The sequence below is a fragment of the Danio rerio genome, chromosome 7 (genome assembly GCF_052040795.2).
Source record: "Danio rerio strain M-AB ecotype USA chromosome 7, GRCz13ab, whole genome shotgun sequence".
In the NCBI taxonomy this organism is placed as follows: Eukaryota; Metazoa; Chordata; class Actinopteri; order Cypriniformes; family Danionidae; genus Danio; species Danio rerio.
Window position 1 is genome coordinate 20,293,345 of NC_141027.1, and position 24,133 is coordinate 20,317,477.

General features: G+C 34.8%; 1 protein-coding gene across 3 annotated transcripts in view; it reads left to right on the forward strand.

Moving 5' to 3' along the window:
* Positions 1 to 23,751, forward strand: part of si:ch73-335l21.1 — a 76,772-nt gene extending 53,021 nt beyond the window's left edge. For 2 of the 3 annotated variants that reach the window (XR_015495506.1, XM_087260818.1), the window contains one exon: positions 22,072 to 23,751. Coding sequence is in view for 1 of the 3 variants with exons in the window: in XM_087260818.1 (XP_087116944.1) it covers positions 22,072 to 22,079 (8 nt within the window). In the remaining 2 variants the exon portion in view is untranslated. Of the gene's footprint in view, positions 1 to 20,646; positions 20,789 to 20,898; positions 21,029 to 22,071 lie in introns of all 3 variants that reach the window. The other variant, XR_015495504.1, reaches the window with a different exon arrangement.
* Positions 23,752 to 24,133: the final 382 nt, after the last annotated feature.

Here is a 24,133-nt window from a genome sequence, read left to right on the forward strand (position 1 = left end):
GACAGTCTCACACACAGAAGCCGCTTTTTTTCACTGAGCTCCGGCTGTTTGCACAGTGTGGAACTGACGAAAGGGTCAACCTGTCAAATATTTAAAGCCCTAGTTCACACAAAAATGAATTCTGCTTTCATTTACCTGCCCTTGCATGCTACATATGCTGTGGTGCATAGCACCATACGGTGAATTGTTCTGTAGCTGCTGCCTGAAAGTGATAAGAATGACCAGAGGCTGTTAATAAGGAAACCAGGATAAAAGTATTAGTGGATGAACAAATGATTCGGAAATGATTTGACAGCACTGTACTGAGATTGGAAAAGTTTCACTTATACCGTGAACGACACTCATTGGCCACTTTATTAGGTACACCTTACTAGTACCGGGTTGAACCCTCTTTTGCCTTCAGAATTGCCTTAATCCTTTGTAGCATAGATTCAACAAGGTACTGGAAAATTCATCAGAGATTTTGGTCCATATTGACATGATAGCATCATGCAGTTGCTGTAGATTTGTCAGCTGCACATCCATGATCCAAATCTCTCCTTCCACCACATCCCAAAGGTGCTATTCTTGATTGAGATCTGGTGACTGTAGAGGCCATTTGAGTATAGTGAACTCATTGCCATGTTTAAGAAACCAGTCTGAAATGATTTGTGCTCACTGGATATTTTCTCTTTTCCTGACCGTCCTCTGTAAACCCTAGAGATGATTGTGCGTGGAAAATCCTTGTAAATCAGCAGCTTCTGAAATACTCAGACCAGCCCTTCTGGCTCCAACAACCATGACACGGTCGAAATCACTTAAATCCCCTTTCTTCCCCATTCTGATGCTCAGTTTGAACTGCAGCAGATCATCTTGACCATGTCTACATGCCTAAATGCATTGAGTTTCTGCAATGTGATTGGCTGATTAGAAATTTGCGTTAACGAGCAGATGGACAGGTGTACCTAATAAAGTGGCCAGTTAGTGTATATGCCAGTAGTTGGTGAATATACTTATGGCACTCTGCATCTCCATTTTTTACAAAAATCACATTGTTGGAGTTTTACATATAAGTGATAGTCATACACTTCTGTGTCCTTTCAGGTGGACAAAATACCATTTCCATCTAATTTATCAGTCAAAAAAAATCTTTTTTTTGTTCAGAAATCACTCATTAAATGAAATACATGCTTATTAACTAAATTTTGTTATAAATCAACTATTTTGAACTTTTTGTTAATCCGTTTTTATTGAAAATATGCAATATACTCGTTTTTATCAGTGATAATCGTTAATTTGGCACCAGGACAGCATATTACAACAATTTTCAGAGGATCCAACATGATCTCACAGCAATTCGTAATATTTTGATTTGGTGGCTAATTGTATGAATCTCATTTGCACAATGCACTATGATTTCATTACCTAATGACGATTGGGTTTAGGGGTGGGGTTGGGTGCCACGCCTTTTTTTTGAAATCGTACATTTTTGTATGACTGAACTCGTACAAATTGGTACGAATTAGCCACTAATCAGACAAAACGTAAAATATCTACGTTTCCTCGTGAGAGCAGACTGGAGAATCAGTTGAAACAGAATATTCAGTTTGAAACCACTTTTAATCAAAGCTGGTCTATAATAATGTCGGCTGTTATTTTTGCACAATAGCAGTAATACCAACTATTACGCTTTTAAAAGATGTACATTTTTGAAGTTATTCAATAATTGGAGTTATTCAACATCTGTTTGTGTAACAAAAAAAAATCTAATTCAGTTCAGTGTAATTTTGTTACTTTTATAATTTATTAGCAGTTTCTGAGTGAAATGGTTTTCTACAACTTTCACATTTTCGGTGCACTTGTTTGTTTCATAAAGATGAGCAAATAATAATTGGATTTTTAGTTTTTTATGTTTATATTTTCTCTTTAATGAAGTCTAACGCTCCGCCTCGTCTCTTCACATCTTTTCCCTTGTGTTCTGCATTCTCTTTCAAGTCTCGGTTCATGTTTCTGCACTTCCTTTAATCTTCCAGTCTTCATTCTCCCTGGTTTTCTTCTATTTCTGTCGTTTTTTTTTCACTTTCTTCCGATCTCTGGTTTGAATATGCAGTGACGTACAGATGTTCAGAAACACCAGTCCACTGCTTACCTCAACATTTGCGTCAGCTTATTCCTCTCTCCGTCTCTCCATCCTTACACCTCCCACTGTAATTACTCCCATGTTCTCTCTAAAAACGTCTTGTTTGTGTTTTTGTGTGCATGTTTTATTTTATTTTTAAAGGGGAAACAAGACATGATGTTCTCATGCAGGGTTGTTAACTCTCAAGAGGAATAAATGGCCTTGTAGCTTCTCATCGCCATTTACAGGACGAAGAAAAGTGGAGATTAAACCCATTGACCCATGAGGGTGTGTGTGTGTGTGTGTGTGTGGGTGTGAAAATAAATACTCAGCTCTTTTACATTACACACATTATTAAACATGCCATAGCTGGGCTGAATCGGTGCAGTGTGTGGTTTTTAATCTTATCTGTGTGACAGCATCTCTCTTTTGGTTTCTGTGAATGATGTCCGTGTCATTCATCAAGTCTCTGTGTGTGTCTGTGCTGTCAGGTTAAACACTGCAGGGCTTCTCTGACATGCTTTATGAGGCTCCCTGACAAGACTAAAAAAAGTTCTTGTGTTAGTTTCCAGTCTCCTTTACTTATTTGAGCTTGGGTTGTTAATATACAGCAACCCCAAATAGTATATATGCATTACTGTTCAAATATTGAATACAAATATATTAATTGATTAATTGATTGGTTGATTGATTAAAATGTTTGGAAAGAAAGAACGAAAGAATCAAGATAGAAAGAAAGACTGTAAATAAATGCTGGGTTCTACACAATTTCTTCATGGTGTCTCCACTCAAGTCGTTTTTAGCTAGCTGATGTCTTTCCAGATGCAACCTAGAACTGGAAAACCCCTATACACACTCATTCACACTCATACACTTAGGCCAATTTAGTGTATTCAATTCACTTATAGTGCATGACTTTGGACTGTGGGGGAAACCGGTTCAATTAAGTTAAATGATTTTAGTAGATTGAACATAAGACATTTAATTTGTCCCCTAAAAAATCTGAAGAATTGTGTTGAATCAGCTCATTTTAATTGTAAGAAAGAAGAAACGGCTAAAATCTTTCTTTTTTTTTGAGTAAACAATGAGATAAAATATATTTGGCAAAGTTGAAGTAAACATCTTTACATTACAAAAGATTAACAAATATAGCATATTCATAATTTTGAAATTTGATCATAAAATTATTTATTTATTTAATTATTTAACCAGGAATTTCCCATTGAGATACTCTTCTACCAATCCTGGTCAAGACAGGCAGTATAGGACAGTTACAAAAAATAATAAAAATGGTATAAACTATAATCAATTATTAAAACGTGTGCACTTTTCTAAATTGACAGTCTTTAAAATATTTTTGAATATAGTAATATATGGTATGGATTTCATATGTAATATATCTTAAAATTCATTCCATACATATGGAGCATACTTATAGACTGCAGATCGACCTAACTCTGTGAGAAACGGCTTCTTAAGTAAGAATATATCTGCTGATCTGGTATTGTCAGTACAGTACTCCAACAAACTAGATTTGTACTGTGGTAATTTTTAATTGACATTGGTTTTGTTTGAATTAGTTTTTTTAACTTACCAATATGATTTGTGTATTTTTATATCATGTTTTCAACTTACGAATTGAATTTGTGTATTTAAAAAAAAAACATTTTTAAACTTATGAATTGGATTTGTGTATTTTTGAATCGTGATTTGAATTGACGAATTGGATTTGTGTATTTTTGAGTCGTGTTTTGAACTTATGAATTTGATTTGTGTATTTTTGAATCGTGATTTGAATTGACGAATTGGATTTGTGTATTTTTTTTGAGTCGTGTTTTGAAATTATGAATTGGATTTGTGTACTTTTGAATCGTGATTTGAATTGACGAATTGGATTTGTGTATTTTTTAATAGTTTTTTTCACTTACCAATTTCATTTGGGTATTTGTAAATAGTTTTTCTGAACTTACGAATTAGATTTGTGTATTTTTGATTCGGTTTTCAATTGACAAATTGACAAATATTTTTGAATCATATTTGTACTGACGAATTGGATTTTGTGAATGTGACTTGTTGTGGATGTATGAATAATGTTCTAGAAATGTATTATTTTTGAGACTGATCTGGCTCCATACAAATGTCCTAACTTATATAGTGAAAAATCAAGACCCATTAGTGAGGACATTTTACATATCCTCGCTAGTTAAAAAGACTTATAAATTGACCAGTAAATATTTTTATTTGTATCTAATAATTGGCAATCTTTCTGTGAAAGCTGGGTTTAGGGGTAGGGGTAGAGTTAGGCCATAGAAATATTATTAACCTTACAGAAAAATAATATTCAATATCCCTAAGATAGGAAAACAAATTGAGTGTGTGTGTGTGTGTGTGTGTGTGTGTGTGTGTGTGTGTGTGTGTGTGTGTGTGTGTGTGTGTGTGGGCAAGAGTGGCCCCTCAGCTCACTGAAGCTCTGCAGAATAGAGTTACAGAGCGTAACTTTACACTTTCAGGGGAAAGGGGCAATGACAGTGGAAAAGAGAGAGATGAAGGGAGGGAAGGAAAAAATAGAGAAGGAGTCTCCTATTAATAATTAGTCACTTGATCAGGCAGCGTTTAGGAGCTGTATTATGTGTGTGGATTAATGTGCATGTGTTTCTTGGAGACCAATCGAGCTAAACTGAGCCAAATCTGACAATACCTTCCTTTAAAGGAATTATAAATATATTAACCAGACTACTTTATTGAGCTTAAAATGCTGCTGTTGTTGTACAAGTTATTTTGTAGTCATTCAAATGTACACAGATTTATAAGCAACAGAAGTATGAAGTTCTGTACTGCCTTCTTTTAGATAGCTGTGTGCGTGTGTCTGTGTCTGTGTGTGTGTGTGTGTCCAGACCTGAAGCTCTAAAAGGGCTCAGTCAGCATTGCTCAATAAAAGCACCGCTTTACTCTTGAGTCCTTTTAATACTCAGAGCAAAACACTTCCTAACCTAGAGCACACATTCACACACACATATGCTGGGATGCCTACAAAAGGCTTATAGGGACAATCAGCTTCTATTGTTTTGATTTTAAGCTAATCATAATTACTAAAGACTAAATGGTGCAGGCAAAGTTGCTTTATATTTTAGCACGATCTGCATTTGTACATCTTTTACCCTCACATGTAATTCCCAGTCATATGATATGTCATATATAGTCATAAATTTCCAGCAATATGTAGTTTTATGTACTTCAATTGTAAATGTGATCCCTCAACTAAAGAAATCCTGCACTGAATCAGATGAAAAGGACACATTTGTTTTTTTAAATCACTTTTATCTATGAGGACATCCGTGAAACATGCATACATTTCACAATTGTCTGGTAAATGTTTTTAAGATTCTTTCAATGACTATTAAGTTAACAAATCTATGTTAATGTCCTTATAGTGTCATTTTTAATCAATTGAATGCATCAAACAGTAGCGTACAAACTGTGCCTAAACCCTGCCGTCTATAATAATGCATAAAGATTGAGCATGTTTATTAATAATCTGCCTGTCTTTGTGTGCTGCATGTGCTAAACTAATCACAGGGACTGTTTCTCTGGATCACCTCGAGGTTAAATGTCAAGCCCAAGGGCACAGCATTGAGCAGATCTCAGATCACACACTTGACAAAAGACCAAATGTGCTGTATAAGATGGATGACATTTCATTTTGGATGGCTATATTGAGATGTTAAAGGTATTTTAATTATATAGTGGAGCCATTCGGTTATTATACTGCCTGAAGAGAGAAACTTTCAGAGAGTGATTTGTGATGCATGTTTCTGCGAAGGCGCTTTGCAAAAAGTGGTTGATCCTGAGGAGCGAGAGACGGAGAGGGTACAGATGAGTCAGCGGAGTGTGTTTGTTAGTTTAGCGCTCATTGTTGGGTTTTTACCAGGCCCTGATGGAAAGGTTTTTTGTTGATTTGGGGGGAAAATCTGAAGTGTTCTGTGGTGTGGGCTTGAACTGATAGTTTACCGTTGTCATCATTTACTCTCATCCTGGTGCTTTTCCAACGCCGTTTGCCATTCCTTATTTTCCAGACCACAAAAGGAGACATTTACATTCCTTCTCATGCAGAATTAAGCCTTCAAGCATAACGCTTTTGAAACAAAGCTGAGTGTGTTCAACAGGGTTTGATGAAAACAAGCACATCAAAAATGTATATATTGTTTAATTTCAGTTCATTCATTTTCCTTCAGCTTAGTCTCTTTATTCATCAGTGATCGCCACAGTGGAATGAACCGCCAACTTATCCAGCGTATGTTTTACACAGTGGATGTGCTTTCAGCTGCAACCAAGTACTGGGGAACACCTATACACTCTCATAGGCACACACACACACGGCCAGTTTAGTTTTGTTCAATTCACCTGTACCGCATGTCTTTGGACTGTGGGGGAATCCGGAGCACCCGGAGGAAACCCACACGAACACGGGAGGGACATGTAAACTCCAGACAAAAATGCCAACTGAACCAGCCAGGGCTCGAACCAGCAACCTTCTTGTTGTGAGGGGATTAAACTAACCACTAAGCCACCATGTCGCCCATTTTTATCTTCAATTAATGGTAATTACTTCCTTCTTTTTAAAAGAAAAACTTAACTTTTCTTGCTGCTTGTTCAAACTACTTATTTAAAATGAGCTGAATAACTAATTAATAATTGCTATAATTATCTACTTAATTTACAACATTCTAACCGGAAACTTCTTCTAATGTTAGTAAATTAGGAGCAGTCTAAATTAGCAGTTGTGTCCACAATGTTAGTTATTTGCATAAAACAGACGCCTAACAATCGCAATACACTCAAATATTACTGTTTCTGCTTGTTCAAACTACTTATTTAAAATGAGTTGGATTAACACAATTATTGAAGTTTTGGGCATAAATGAATTTTTCTATGTTCAATCCACTTAAATTTGTAAATACAATTAAGTTAACTTAATCGATTGTGTTAGGACAACATGAAGTATTTGCGTGGAACCTGCCATTTTTACAGTGTTTGGAGATGTTGTTTCAGAGGAACATTTCAGTCATAAACAGAAACACATTGCTATAGTCAATAACTCCCATAATAAACTCTGAATATTATATTATAAAAAAATCATACTTTTTGAATATTATTTTCATAGGTCAGAAATGCTCTTTTCTCTGATGAACATAGTCATCTGTGTTATCTGTGCCCTGCTCAAGTGAACTGCTGACAATACATCCATAATAAAGGCTAAGAAACTTTATCTGAACCTGTTAACGTGCCATGGGGAGTAATTTGTGTGTTTGTACACAAAAAATAATTGAATTTACAATTTTTTTTTATCTAAGTGGTTGCAATCAATTGATATGGGATGAATTTAACTGAGGCAAGTCTATTTAAGTTTAGCACATTTCATACACAGTGTAATGTAATGTAATGTAATGTGTATTTATATAGCGCATTTATTGTGTTTGGCCATACACCCAAAGCGCTTCACAATCATGAGGGGGGTCTCTCCACACCACCACCAGTGTGCAGCATCCACTTGGATGATGCGACGGCTGCCACAGGACAACGGCGCCAGTGCGCTCACCACACACCAGCTATTGGTGGAGTGGAGAGACAGTGATAGAGCCAATTCAGTGGACGGGGATGATTGGGAGGCCATGATCGTAAGGGCCGATAGAGGGACTTTGGCCAGGACACCGGGGTTACACCCCTGCTCTTTCACGAGAAGTGCCATGGGATTTTTAATGACCACAGAGAGTCAGGACCTCGGTTTAACGTCTCATCCGAAAGACGGCGCCCAATGACAGTGTAGTGTCCCCTTCACTTTTACTGGGGCATTAGGACTCACTTAGACCTCAGGTTGAGCGCCCCCTGCTGGCCTCACTAACACCACTTCCAACAGCAACCTAGTGTTCCCTAGTGGTCTCCCATCCAGATACTAACCAGGCTCAGCCCTGCTTAGCTTTAGTGAGTAACCGGTCTTGGGCTGCAGGGTGATATGGCTTTGGTAATTCAAAGTGCTTTACATAAGCAAGAATAAAAGAAACTAGAATAAAATTGATTAAAACAGATTGAAATGTGTTTAAACAGCACATCTGATAATTTCTTGAAGCTGATCCAGCAGCGAGAGGCTCAGTAGCTGAAGGCCGATTCACCATGCTTCGACTAAACTCCTCGAATTTCTAATTTACTTGATCCTAAATATTTGAGCGATCTTTAAGGTTTGTATTCAGTGAGGATATCTGTTATGTATTGAGGTCCTGGGAGCCAGTTTAAAGACCTGAGGATGAGTGTGATGTGCTCTGATTTTCTGCTTCTGGAATCCTGATCACAGAGTTCTGGGCGAGCTGCAACAGTCTTTTTGGGAAGGGCAGTGAGGAGTCCATTACAGTTATCCACTCTGATGGTGATAAAAGCATGAACAAGCTTCTTTAAGTCCTCACTGGAGACAAAGCATCTAATTCTTGCAATGGTTTTGAGATAATAGTATGCTGATTTACTGACTGCTTTGACATGACTACTGAAACTCAGATTCTGACTCCAGAATCACACCAAGAATTTAAACAAATTAAATTTAGAAATGTTCAACTTAATTATTTGTTTAAACTCAGACCATATCAATTGTTTGCAACCACTCACCTTAAAATAAATTGAGTAAAATCCAATCAATATTTTTTGGTGTAATAATTTAATATTTATTATATGTTCTATGTAGTTCTATGTACTTTTTTGGCATATATATTTTTAAATGAATAATGCTGGTCACTATTGATTGCCATTGTATGAACAAATGCAAGCATTTTTACTGATAAAGAAAGAAGGGCATTAGACATTGTTACAACACCAGCCTGGGTAAATAATTAGACTTTTTTTTCCTCCTTTTTCACAAAGCTGCCACAATTACACCTTTATTTTCCATGACTCACGAGACATACTTCTTAACAATTACTCATTCACTCTTTAATAAACCCGTAATACTTCCGAGACTTTCCTAAAGTCAATCATTTACTCTTTTTCTAATCTGCCGTTCTCTTTTCACCATGTGCTTTTCTTGCTGAGCTTTACAGCTGTTGTTTCATGTCAGCAATAAACGACCTGACACACACACACATGCACACACTCCTGGATAAACATATCATTATGTCCCTCTGAAATGTGATGTGACACCGGTCCGTGATTGACAAGCTCTGGGAATGAACAAGGAACGTCACTGTGAGTAAAGGGAGATCAGTATGTCAGATCCAGGCGTTCAGACACACACAGCTGTTCATATGTGTTTTCATACTTGCATACTATATTCCAGTGCGCTATTCATGACCTCTCGACAGCTTTTCTGTCTTTGTCACTGAAAATACACAAAGAAAAAAGGATTTCTTACCCAACGTACTGAATTTTTAACACAGACTTTGTTTAGTGTTTTTGATATGGCTGCTGATTTAGCATGTTTATTTCATTAATTATGGAGGACAATAAAGCGTTGAATTTTTATTATGCAATTAAGTCATCATACTTTTTATGTTGAGTTTATTGGTGATGAACGTGATGCAGGAAAACCACTGCATCAAAAACTCTAAAATTCAAGATATTGGAGAATAATGTCTCATAGTTTGTTGTCTCATATGATAGAGTTAATCAATATCAAATGAGCAAGAAATCCAGTGTCACTCAAGGCTGATTTTGTCCTGAATAACATGAGGAAGTATGATGTTGACTTTAAATATTTTTATAAAAAGAAGTAATAGCCATGTTTCGAGCATAATACTGTCTGTTTCCATTCGTTTTCCTGGAACTGAAAGGATGTACAACAAATGTATAATTTACAGTAAACTGAACGCATTATTATTATGAATTTTGCAAAATGCTAACATGTGATAATGAACATTTGATTCTGCTACTAATTGTTGTTTAACCTATTGTTAAAAAACGCTAACAGAGTTAACATTTTCCACTTGGCATGGGCCGGTATATGATTCTGACTGTATGTTAACCTTGGATAAAAATATTACAGTTTCATGGTTTCTCAGTATTGTGATTACTGCTCTAAAATATGTTATTTTTAAATGTAAATGAAAAGTAAATGAAAAATCTTACTCATACCTTAGAAACGATATAGCAAAAATTTTGTTATTTGTTATTGTTTTGCAGTTTTAAAACCTTGACTTTTCCAAATCGCAGTGTACCTTGAAAACTTATCATCTCATGCCTGTTTTCACCATTTTATGATTTAGCTTAAAAGCAGATACTACATGGCATCTCTAAAACAGAATTTCTTAAAGTTTTTACATTCTATAGAAAACAATATATGTGTAACAGTTCTTCTTCATACATTAACATGACAGAGACCCCAAATCTACTCTAAATGTAAATTATCAAAATTCTCTTAAATTTGCAAATTGGGGTAAAAAAAAAAAAACAGGGCAAATACAGATAGAAGCTTCTGATTCTAAAAATGATTTTCTGTTTGGAGTCATAAAGTTCAATCTGGCAGAACGTTCATTGAAGCATTACTTAACAAGAAATACAATCAGTTTGCTTATTAATTTAATAAAAATAAATAAATTGGTGTTGTAACAATATTTTGAGGTTTGAGAGTGAATTTTTTTGCTTTTTATAACATTTCTTTAATATTTTAGGTTGAATATTTTGTCCAGTGCAGATGTTAATTTTATGTAGTTAATATGGTATTATTTATTGTCGTTTTTAAGACCCCATGAATAAATTAATTATTTTCCCCTTCATTCTATCAAATTTAAACACTTTAAAAGAAAACATACAATGAGCAAATGAGATGTTTAACAATGTTTAATAAACACTGAAAAATGTTTCACTGACTATATACAGTTGAAGTCAGAATTATTAGCCCAGTTTATTTTTTTCCCAATTTCTGTTTAACGGAGAGAAGATTTTGTCAACACATTTCCAAACAATAATTTTAATAATAACCGTTTTCTAATAGCTGAATTATTTTATCTTTGCCATGATGACAGTAAATATATTTGACTAGACATTTTTCAAGACACTTCTGTACAGCTTAAAGTGACATTTGTAGGCTGATTAGGTGAACTACTGTAGGTAGGTTAGGGTAATTAGGCAAGTTATTGTATAACGATGGTTTGTTCTGTAGACTATCTTTTACCTTTAAATGACTTAAAAAAAATAAATGCTCCTTTTATACTAGCCGAAATAAAACGAATAAAACTTTCTCCAGAAGAAAAAACATTATCAGACATACTGTGAAAATTTTGTGAAATATTTAAAAAAGAAAAAAAATCTAAGGAGGCCTAATAATTCTGACTAACTGTTTATACACACAAATAAAAATCTTTCACATTTAATATACTACATTTTTTTAACAACAGAGCAGTCTGGTAGAATAACAAAGAAAACTGATTCTGATGTGTGCTTTTGAAATGCTGATTGGCTCACAAAAACCTTTTTGGCTCACAAAAAACCTTTTTTGTTTAATCTTAAAATGCAAAAAACTTCACATAAAAAAACATCACATAATGTAAATAAGTTGTCATTTAATAAAAATATGTGAAAAACTCAATTTGTCTCAAAAATGTCAGATAGAACCTTATAAATTATGGCGAAATACTTAATCTACAATTAGTGCGTCCTAAACGGTTTGCACAAATGAATGAGATAATAATAATGACAAGCTTTAATAACTTCCAGAGTTTCCCGCCAGAGCAATTGACGGTCCCACTTTATATTAAGTGGCCTTAACTAATATGTACTTACACAGGAATTTATAGTTTGTTACAATGTTCTTATTGTGTAAATACATGTATTTACTGTGTACTTTTGCTTGAATAAATACATATATGTAATTACATCTGTAATTAACTTTTGTAATTACATGTTTAAATACACTGTTGACCATCCCTTACACCCTCACCCACCCTTAAACCTACCCATACAACCTAACCTGTCCATAACCCAACCTCTATCCCAACTCAAAAGCACCACAAGTGTTCTCAAATACATTATAAACACAGTAAGTACATTGTATTTACTTTTTTTTATGTAAGTACATAGCAGTTAAGGACACTTAATATAAAGTGGGACCCAATTGACATCACTTGGAGCAAGTCACATATTTTTTCTATCAGTGCTCTAGTCATGCTTTTTTATAACCAGTGTAACAGAGTTGACCAGAATGTATATGGACATAAGCAAAATCAGCTTTTTATTGCTGAAATAAAACAGTAATAGATGTTTTGTGCATTTTTATATAACTTATACGTACAGTTTTTCCTCAACCTTCCTAAAAGCACACCAGCACTGTGGTAGGTTTAGATAAGATACAGCTGCATATACTCACATCATTCATTCATTCATTTTCTTGTCGGCTTAGTCCCTTTATTAATCCGGGGTCGCCACAGCGGAATGAACTGCCAACTTATCCAGCAAGTTTTTACCGCCAACTTATTCAGCACATGTTTTACGCAGCGGATGCCCTTCCAGTCGCAACCCATCTCTGGGAAACATCCACACACACACATTCACACACACACTACAGACATTTTAGCTTACCCAATTCACCTGTACCGCATGTCTTTGGACTACCTACTGCGCCACTGCTTCGCCCCATACTCACATCAATATAATATACATTTTGTGAAACTGTTCAACAATAATTTATATTTTTACATTACTGAGATGGGTGTAAGGTTTGGATAGGGGGAGACATTAATAAAATACAATTAATGGGCAATTTAATAAATAATTTTTGTTAACTTCCAGCCGCAGCTGTATTTCTTCTAGCAACAACCAGCACTACACATTCCCACTCTTCCTAATCAAACACACCTGAATCAACTCAATGAACATTAGAAGAGAGTACAAAGCCTGAAATTATCTTGTCAGATAAGGGAGACGTCTAAAACATGTACTGTTGGTGCGCCTCCAAGAACAGGGTTTGGAAACATTGATTTAGTAGAGCAAATGTACAAAAGTTATGAAAATTAGACTTAATTACTTCATGATAATTGAAGCTGAATGTATGATTCAGGGGCCAGAGATTAAAGTGGTCTTTAAGTTAACAAAATGTCCCTAAATACACATAAAAACATTATTTTTTAGAGATAATTACAAATAAATTGTGTAATTATCCAAAACTGGTTCATTAAAAGTTTTTGTTTTTAAAAAATAAGAGAAAATACACTGTATCTAGGAGATGCAAAATGTACCCGCGTATCTGGTTGATTGAATCAACCAGATAAATCAACACACATTATTGAATGTAAAAAAACACAAGAAAGTAGCTTTAGAAATAATTTATTAAACAAACATGCAGGTTACAATGGACATATAATCAATTTATACAAGAACTGTAATTTATTCCTCTGATACAAGAATAAATTCATCACTCCAGTCTTTAGTGTCTCATGATCATCCAGAAATCTTTCTTGTTCTTGGTGCCAAAGAAACAAACCAAAATATATATACAAACACACACTTGTGTACATGGTTTACAGGGACACTATAAATAATGTATGTTATACTGTAAATGCTGCTTACATGTACCTACCTCTAAATCCAACCCTCACAGAAACCACTGGACATTTTTCTAAATTCAAAAGACCCCATTATATATGATTTTTAAGCATTTTGAATTACAGGAAGACAAGGTGTGTCCCTGTAAACCACCTTAACAGAGTACACAAAGAAAAGTGATAAATTGGATTTACTAAAAGTTTTAAGCTGTCTGATTGCAATCAATTTATATGGGCTGAATTAAAACAAATTAAATTTAGTAATGTTCAACTTAGTTTAAATTCAGCCCACATATACATTCTTTGCAACCACTTACCTTAAAAAAATGTAGTAAATCCAATGGATTTTTTTCCGTGCAACTAGTACACTGTAAAAATTATTAGTGACTAAACCTATTGTCCTAAATGCAACAAGTTGACTTTACTGAAAAATTATAGTAAGTAAACCTGTTACTTGCAAAGGTTAAGTTGACTTAATTTGAATAATTCTGCTAATTTTACTCACTTTTTAAAAAATAAAGTCAATTAATCGCTTTTTACAGTGTAGATTAAAATTTGGGTTATACATTTTTTTTATTTTTTCTAAAAATTACATTGAAAAAATGTAAGAAAAATTATAAAATCTGAAATTGTATTAAAATATTAGTAAATCACAACTAATTTAAAAAATATATGTTTTAGTATAAACAATATTTTTAATATAAAAAAATTAAAATCTAAAATAAACAGCTTAAATATCAATGTTTTTCTTCTATTTATATACTAAAAAGTACTTATGGGGAAATACCTTTTAATAATACATTACAAGAGTCATTTTTAATAATACTAAATTATTGCCAACATTTGGCCAATTAATAACAGCAAATGTTTCTTGTTTTACATGTATTTTTTGCTTATTTACTGGAAAATAATGAAAATACATTGATATTGATGTGATTGTAATGCATCAAAAACAAATTGGCTGAAAGTCCAACAGCTCATAAAACACATAAAAAAGATATTTGTATGTCATTAATAGATAATGGCAAGTAAGTAATGTGCATTTTTATTGTGGATTTATTGTCTATGGCCAAACACCCAAAAAGTTTACAATCATGAGCGGGATCTCTAAACACCACCACCAGCATGATCATACTAGATCATACCCATGTCATTAAACAATTTCCTGTCCCTGTAAACCACATAAACCTGTACACACAGACATACACAGAAGGTTTGCATTCGCACTTCCCTCTCAATTTGCAAAAGACACACACACTGCAGTAATGTACGTGGAGCAGACAGACTGAGGAGAGCTGCTCCCAGAGGCCTTGTTAGATTGATCAGTGTGCGAATGATGCGTGGTCTCGTCTCTACATATGTCTCGGTGCAGGATGTGTGTTTGTACCTCCGGTTCAGCTCTGGTGTGTCCTGTAGTATCAAGCAGATATACTATAGCTGTGATCAGAGCTGAGTTTCTGCACTGCTGATCGCTTGCTGTTACTGTCAGCCTCAGCTGAGTAATGTAGAGCACTTTCAATCAGTGAGATATTAAAAGAATGCACAATGTGGTTGTTGTATAATAAGAATGCATGGAAATTAAATAAAACAATACTAATTCAAAATATATACTTTTTATTTAGTAAAAAGAACATTTAAATTAACAATAAAATATATAATTAATCATTGAATTGATTAATATTTTACAATTGAATAATGAATTGATTTCTAGTAATATTATTAGGTTATTTAATCAATCATAATTATAATATAATTCTTTTTAAATTTGTAATATATATTATGTTTGTAGCATGATGATTTACTTGGCTGCTTGTTTGTTTGTTTATTAATCATTCATTGCAATAATTATAATGATCCATATTAATTTTGTTGCACAATATGTATAGATTTTTTTTGTGAACAATTGTTTTTATTATTTCGGTTTTTGTTTAATATAGAAAGGGTACAACATATGGCTATATCATAAAACAACCCCGAATCCCCACCCCTCACCCAGGTGGATTAGTTCTATACTAACAGAAGTTTAAAGATTGCTGTAAAAAAAAACAAGAATAAAGCTAATCCAAATAAAAAGCAGAAGTACAACAATATGTATTGATATCATTTTATTTAGAATGTTATTTAATCATATATTTTAAACAATTATTATATTAATAAAATAAAGTCTTCATAATAATAACAATAATTATGCATATTATTGTGGTAATAATATTCATTTATTTAATAATGGTAATAAGTAAATAACAAAAAGGAAGCATTTATTGGGCATAGTTCAACCTTTAATAATGCATTATTACAATACAAAGTTATTCTTGTTAACTTTAGTTAATGCATTTAGTTAATGTTGTAGAAATGTATTGTTTGTTATTAAATACAATAAACAATGGAAGATAATTGTAATGTATTCACGAATACTGAATATTTATAATGCAGTAGCTGTATAGTGATGACGATGATAATAATAATAATAAAATGTTTATGATTGCAGCCCAGTAATTAATTAAGTTTTTATATTGTTATTTTTCAATATAATTGTTAAACAATTGAATTATTAGTCTTTCTGAATTATTAGCTCCCTGTATATTTTCCCCAATTTCTGTTTAACACACTTCTAAACATAATAGTTTTAATAACTCATTTCTAATAACTGGTTTCTTTTATTTTTGGACATGTTTATATTATACTAGATATTTTTCAAGACACTAGTATTTGGCATAAAGTGACATTTTAAGACAGGTTAATTAGGCAAGTCTCTGTAATTAGACAAATTTGTGTATAAAGATGGTTTGTTCTGAAAAAAATGTAGCTTAAGGGGTTATTAATGTTGACTTTAAAATGGTTTTTAAAAAATGAAAACTGCTTTTAGTCTAGCCAAAATACAATAAATAAGACTTTCTCCAGAAGAAAAAAATATTGTGGGAAATACTGTGAAAAATGCCTTGCTCTGTTAAGCATCATTTGGGAGATATTTAAAAAAAGAAAACAAATTGCAGTAGGACAAATAAATGACTTCAACTGTATATTATCAATAATGCATATACTGCATTATCATTATTAATAATACATTATCACTGTGTCATTGTTGTATCTACAAATGAACCCATTTGGTCAGAAACGGAAACAAAAAATAATCAATTCAAATCTTAAAAACAATGCATATTTGAGTATTATTGTAGAAATGGATTGAATAAAATCTTTCTTAATCTGAATGAGTAAAATACTCTTCTTTATGACGGTTATCAGAAAAGAAAGGCTCAGTAACAGCAAAAGGAATACTGAGAAATCTTGATGAGACTGGCGTGAGTGCTCTGCAGCATATGCTGTGTTTTGGCTGCTGCATTAGTGCATGTTGCGCTGATGCTCATCTTGTCTCTGCGTCTGATTGAGTCTCTCCGTGCTCCGGTTGGAACGACTTGTTCTTGAGGGACTAAATTTAGCTCTGCTCAGCGAGGAGCGGCAACCTTTACAATTACAGCCAAGACCGCAACACAGACCAGGAACATTGGTCAATTTTCAAGTAATCAATAATAATTTTGTTTTCCTCCTCTTTGTCAAAACATGCAATTTTTTTCAATTACAGTTTCATTTAGAAAAAGCTTTTTGTTTATGCTTTTAAATCGCATCACCAGATTGAATTTAGCTGATATTCAACTTGTTGGCTCATGCCGAGCTTTTACAGCCTTTGTTTTTTGGTTGCAAAAGTTAAAACCACACTTGAAAAAAATATTGCTGTCTTATATGTAGTTGAATCAAAGGAACCTTTCCAGTCAACTTACATTAACCAAGGTGACTAAAAATATTCAAACTTTGTATAACTTAAAGCAGGGATGCCCACACTTTTTCCTATGAAAGATTTTTTTTACAGTGTAGTAGTGTATTAAATTAATGTAGAAGAGCGTTCAAGTGTAAATTTATTCAAAAGCTGCCACTTTAATCTAAAGCTATATACATGGGAAGTGCATTAATGCTATAAATTTGACCAATTTGTGTGTTCCAAAGGCCATGTGACCCATTAAAGCGGACTCTTCAAGTGTTCAGTGCTCCTCTAAATTAGTTGCTGTCTCCGCCGTGTGTGTTTATCCAGATGACTCTTCACAAATAGCACAGTAATGGGTGGAAATGAGCGGATGTTTGGTAAAGGCAGAGGACTAACTCGCCTGTGCTTTAATGAATAAAGACCATCAATTTGTTATTTTGCAGTGATTGTATTGTTTATGCCAGTGGGCCATGATTGCAGACCAGTGGTGACGTGCGATGGATTGATTATGTGACTCGAGCATGCATATTTTGTTCTTTGTACTCATACATGATGTAAATGTCATGTTTATATTATTGCACTTCATCATGATCTTATTCATTCAAAAAAATAATTAACTGCTTGTTCAAACTACTTATTTAAAATTAGTTTAAAATTTTTTTTTTAACAACTTAATTGATTTATGTTCAATACGCTCCTAAGTTGACTTAATCGATTTGTGTTGGGACAGCATGAAGGAATTGTGTGGATCTCAGCTTTTTTTTTAGTGTAAGAGTTTGTTCACCTTTTTTCTTGAGAAGTTCTTGCAGTTCTTGGTTCTTGATTCATTCAATTTTAGTCATACATTGCTCTGGGTACAGTTTGTTGCAGGTTTTAGATGATAACAATCCACTAGAGGGCGATCTACATTTTTGCGAATCTCTTCTTAGGATATGTTTTGCTTTACATTTCAGATAGATGTCCTACTTGTACTTGTTCATAAGAAAGTAGGGCTTGTCATACCGATCACCAGCGAACCACTGACCAAAATCCAACCGATAATGTTTTCAAAGCAAATGTAAAAAGAAAAGTGATCCGCGACCACATAGTTTTACCTTGATTTTACGTAGCTTTTATCTCTTTTGTGAAATTGTGCATCACTGGACTCGAATCTGAGTGTTTTGCATTACAAGTACAACACCCATCAAAGTGAGCTACCAAGCAAACTGACATGAGGGTGAGGGAAATATTCAATTACAAATTGTAGACACAAATACGATGCTTTGAGGTATAATCTGAAGGTTAGCGAAGACGTGGACACGGCGCTGGAGAAGTTAATGGTATGCGGGCAACCAGATAGTGATCACAGCGATCACAAAGTCACAGCAATCAAAGAATCCACAACGATCACAGAGTCCACAAAGATCAATGACCCAAGAGTTCAGATTAAAAAAAAACATTCCAATAAAATATTCGAGTAAAAAGAAGTTTAAAACAAACTAAGTAAACACAGTGAGCAGCGGCAGCCAAAACGCACCAGCGTTCACTCGACCGGAAGTTTCACGTTTCTTGTATTTGTTCATAAGAAAGTAGGGCTCGTCATACAGATCACCAGCAACCCACTGACCTAAATCCAAGCAATAATGTTTTCAAAGCAAATGTAAAAGGAAAGTGATCCGCGACCACATAGTATATATTTGTTGTTAAGAACTTTATAAAAAGAATCCTTTATTCAACGATAAAACGCCTTTGTCAATATCATTAGTGTGAAAACTAACGAAAGGCATCATATACAGACCTGTAGGGTTTAATTTACACATATTAAAGCATGTTTTTGCAGTTTTACAAAAATGTAGGCTGAAGCACATATTTCCTGTGAGCCTGTGTTGCAGCTTTTAGGTCTTTGAGAATAAAAATTCACAGAGATAAAACTAATTTGTGGCAAAACATTGAGCTCTTTAAAATGATCAGTTTATGCAGCTAGAAGAACATTGTTGCTTTTAATTAACAGACTTGGCCAACAGTTCTGAGTCTGACTGCTCGAGACTGTATTGAGCGCACTGTGAATTGTTTAAAAAAATTAATCTTCCATGGCAACACTGTGCATAATGTTTGGCTTGAAAAGTCTGCTTCTTGGTTGGCGTGAGTGTGAGTAAATTAACTGTGAATTTAATTTTTGTATAAACTTTCTCTTTAAAGGCATTTACCTTTCTGCAACCGGATGTCATTATGCATTTAAAACTATTATTTTCTCTGATAAGAACAGCTAATAGGAGATATCTATCAAGGTTTAAGTTTCTAGTTGCACAATTCACCAAGGTATGAAGAGAGGCTCAGCTGCCTGATTCATAGCCTGCAAATTTATTCATGCCAGACCTAACAATGTAACAGACTCAGCCAAGGCTCTATGAAATACGTACATGATCCTGCCTGTGTTTCTGCAAAACATGAATATATCGATTGCACAACAGTTTCTATACATACACATTTATAAGTCCTGCACATTGTAAAAGTTCTTTGCGTTCTTTCGTCACATGTCTCTCTCTCTCTCTCTTACTCCATATGATCATCTCCTCTGATGTAGTCAATGTGCTTAATCTTATGTAACATGGTTTGACAAAGTGCACAAAGCCATGTAAGTTGGAAAGTTACTGCAACAAGTGTGTTTCTAACACTGTATTCTTGTGTTTCAAGGTCCAGTGTTTTTCATTTTTAAAGAGCCTCTATTTTGCTTTATGAAAGATCATAATTTGGTTTTGGGGGTTTTCAACAACTGGCTGAAATGCATGCAGGGTCAAAAAACATTTTCGTTGTCTTAAAATATGCATTTATTTTTATCTTATCGTAGCGACTCCCTTATGATTTGTTCAGTGATTCATTTGTTCCCAAATCCCTCCTTTGCATGAGGCTAATCTGAGATTGATCAGATGACCCAGTCTGTTGTGATTGGTCGACTGCGTTCAGCGCGAGACTAAGAGAAACGGCCAGCACGGTTATATTCTATTTTTTACCATAACCCCAAGTAATAACAAGGACACACATTCAGTATTAATCTGAATATCTAATGGTGGCAAGCAACAGCAAGAGATTGCGTGCAGAAGCACATTTAAATCTGTAAAGAAAGAAGCAGGCATTGCGTTTACATCGTGGATTTGTATGCGATATGTGAAATAGCTCATACAGATTTAACCTGAGAGATACATTACAATCACTGATCTATATCAGATATGTGATTACAAGCCGTATTTTGCAAACTACAGAAAACGAGGCAACCATTAATCACACTTTACTTTGTTTAGGAAGGAGAAACACTTACAGGATTTGGAGGAAGAAGAAACTTGTCCATACAAACTGAACCTCTTACTGACAAAGTCCCATACATTAGTAGTCTTTGCTGATCCCTTCTTAATAACAAACGGCCGGGGAATCCTGCACTGCAGGGTAGGTTATTGTATTAATCATCAGAAAAATGACAGGAACAAACACATCACACAGTTAGCTATACTGTGGTGCTGTTGTGAAAATGAACTTTAACCCTTTATTCCCTACAGTCGCATGTCTGGCCATCTTTCAGTGATACTAATCCTAGCCTCATGATCAATCCCAAGATCTCTCGCACTCCACTTGTGTCTGAAGGAAAAGGCGCGTTCACGTTTCACCGGATCCAGTAGTTCATAAATGGTATTGTTTTGCTTCAACGTCGATATGAACAGTCAAAAGATCCAGATGAACGACGAGTCATTTAAACGACTCATGATTCAAATATTTTAGTAAAAAATTGTATTTTTAAACAAGGTACACCTTTAGATTTAACCCTCAAAACCCATAATACTGTAGGGGCTCTTTAACTCTTGGCTAGGTTGAATAAGATGTAGTGTAGGTGATGCATTATTTGTAAACACAATCAAGCTTTTCTTTTCCAAACTACCTGGATATGTTCAACAAACATCACTAATTATTTTCATTTCACTGTCCTGATTAAATAAGCCTGCATCTGCTATGGGGAATTATGCTATTGCTTATGATGTCTCTAGTCTCTTAAGGGCTGGACAGTGTAGCGAAGCAAAAAACAAAACAAATGGTAGCTGCATTCAGAATAAACCTTTATTAAATATACAGCTGTGGAAAAAGAGGCCACTTGGAAATTCTTAGGTTGTCTACATTTGCATTTTATAGTTGTGTTTGATTAAAATTTAATTTAGTTTTATTCTGTAAAGTAATGATATATATATTTTTTTATTACAATAAAAATGGTTAGGGCAGAGTGACACGGTCTCTCAGTGGTTAGCACAGTCGCCTCACAGCAAGGAGGTTGCTAGTTTGAGTCACGGCTGTGCCAGTTGGCATTTCTGTGTGTAGTGGACCATTTCTGAGGTGAATTGAATAAACTAAATTGTCCGTAGTGTATGTGTGTGAATGAATATGTATGGATGTTTCCTTGTGCTGGGTTGCAGATGGAAGGGCATACGCTGTGTAAAACATATGCTTGACAAGTTGTCATTTCATTCCGCTGTGGCGACCCCTGATGAAAAAAAGAACTAAGCAGAAGAAAAATAAATGAATGAATGAAGTTTAGAGCATGTAATGGTTAAGTTTTAGACACTTTTGAATTAAAGTGCAGACAAGTCAATACCAATATTTGAATTTACAACAGCACTGATTAATGTGTAAATCTATAAATATTGCAAGACTTTACATCTCACTTCTGTTTTTTTTTTTCTCAGAGTGTTGAAGCCTCAGCAGTGTGCACTTCTGGGAAATGTACCGCCTGCGATCTCCCGATCAGCTGAATGCCAGAGGAGAACGAGTGCGGTGTGACCCCACAAGCACTTTCAAAAGACTCTCTGCAACAAGTGCAGCCGCCTGTGCTGTCCAGACTCTCCACAGACCAGCACAACAGCCAATCAGAGAGGAGAATCAAGACACTGCAGCCAATCACAGTGACCTCTGAGCTTCAGCAGAAACTTGAACAGTATTTACAATCCCTCACAATCATCGAACGTGTTATGTATATACAAAAAGTGCCTCTTGTTTTTGATTGTCGCTTTCTGGAGACACTTTTTCAAGGTCTGAATAACTGCTTGAAGAGAAAGATTGTTATTCTTTTACTTTCTGTAAAAACTGAACTTATAAAGAAGGTACATTGGGTTATAAGTGGGCCTACATAAACCAAATCATTTACAAACATTATAAACATATATAAAAGTTTCCCTCACAGCAAGAAGTTCACTGGTTCGAGCCCCAGGCCAGTTGGTATTTCTGTGTGGAGTTTGAATGTTCTCCCAGTATTGGCGTGGGTTTCCTCCGGGTGCTCGGGTTTAGATATTTTGCAATCTGGACTTTACTAGAACTATGTTAAGCTGCTTTGACACAATCTACAATGTAAAAAGTGCTATATAAATAAACATGAATTGAATTGAATACGCACTATAGGTGAATTGGAAATACTAAATTGGCCATAATGTATGAGTGTGCATGAAAATGCGAGAGTGTGAGGGTGTTTCCCACTACTGGGTTGTGGTTGGAAGGACATCCGCTGCGTAAAACATATGCTGCAATAGTTGGCGGTTCATTCCGCTGTGGCGACCTCTGAAATAGACTAAACCGAAGGAAGATTAATGAATAAATGTGTTTTGAGTTAAACACAAAATGTACAGTGAAATACTTTCATCCTACAAACTACTGAAGACATTTCTCCTAAATTTAAGATAAAAGTGTTTTATAAATAAGATATTTTTTTAAATAAGATGCCATGTATCCAAATTCCAGACCTTTTTATTCATTTTAAGACAACACAATGCCAAAGTTTTAACTTCTGAAGAGTTGAACTCTTGACGGATAACCCCTCAGTCTCAAGACCTGAAAACAGAAGAGAAAGCTTATTCTTTTACTCTCTGTAAAATAAACTGACCTGATAAAGAAGGTGAATTAAGCAGCAGAAGCAGGAGTGCTAATAGCATTCAGTAGCATCACTGACTAGTTGATCGTCCTCCCTGATCTTTATTTCTTTCTCTGGTTCCCTTTCGCCTCATGTTGAAGCCATGCATTAAGACTGAAGTGCCTGTCTGCTTTCCGCTTTTCTCCTCCTCCTCCTCCTCCTCCTCCTCCTGCTCGTCCTGAAAGGAACCGGTAGCAGACGTTTGGCTGGATGACACTGAGCGTCTATTTTTACTCTGAGGGTTTGTGTTTGTATGATGGTGTCCTGCAGTAGATTCACCTCCACTGGCACGCAATGATGCTAAAGCTGACCAAATGCACACTGGACTGAACCAATGACAGTCTGGAATGGGGGAGGGAGGATTTGAAGGATGTAATTTGGGAATCGTCCCCGCATACTGTATCACAGTGACACTCTTTTGCTGGCCAACAGTGTTAAAATAAAGACAGGAGTGTTTGATACATGATTCTGTTGTATGTTTCATGTTTATTATATATGTGGAATATATAATGTGTTTTTGTATATACATTTACACTCATTGGCCATTTTATTAGGTACACTTTACTAGTACCGGGTTGGACCACTTTTGCCTTCAGAATTGCCTTAATCCTTTGTAGCTTAGATTCAACAAGGTACTGAAAATGTTCCTCAGAGATTTTGGTCCATATTGACATGATAGCATCAAGCAGTTGCTGCAGATTTGTCAGCTGCACATCCATGATGTTAATCTCCCGTTCCACTAAATTCCAAAGGTGCTCTATTGGATTGAGAGCTGGTGACAGTGGAGGCCATTTGAGTACATGGAACTTTGTCATGTTCAAGAAACCAGTGTTAGATGATTCACGCTT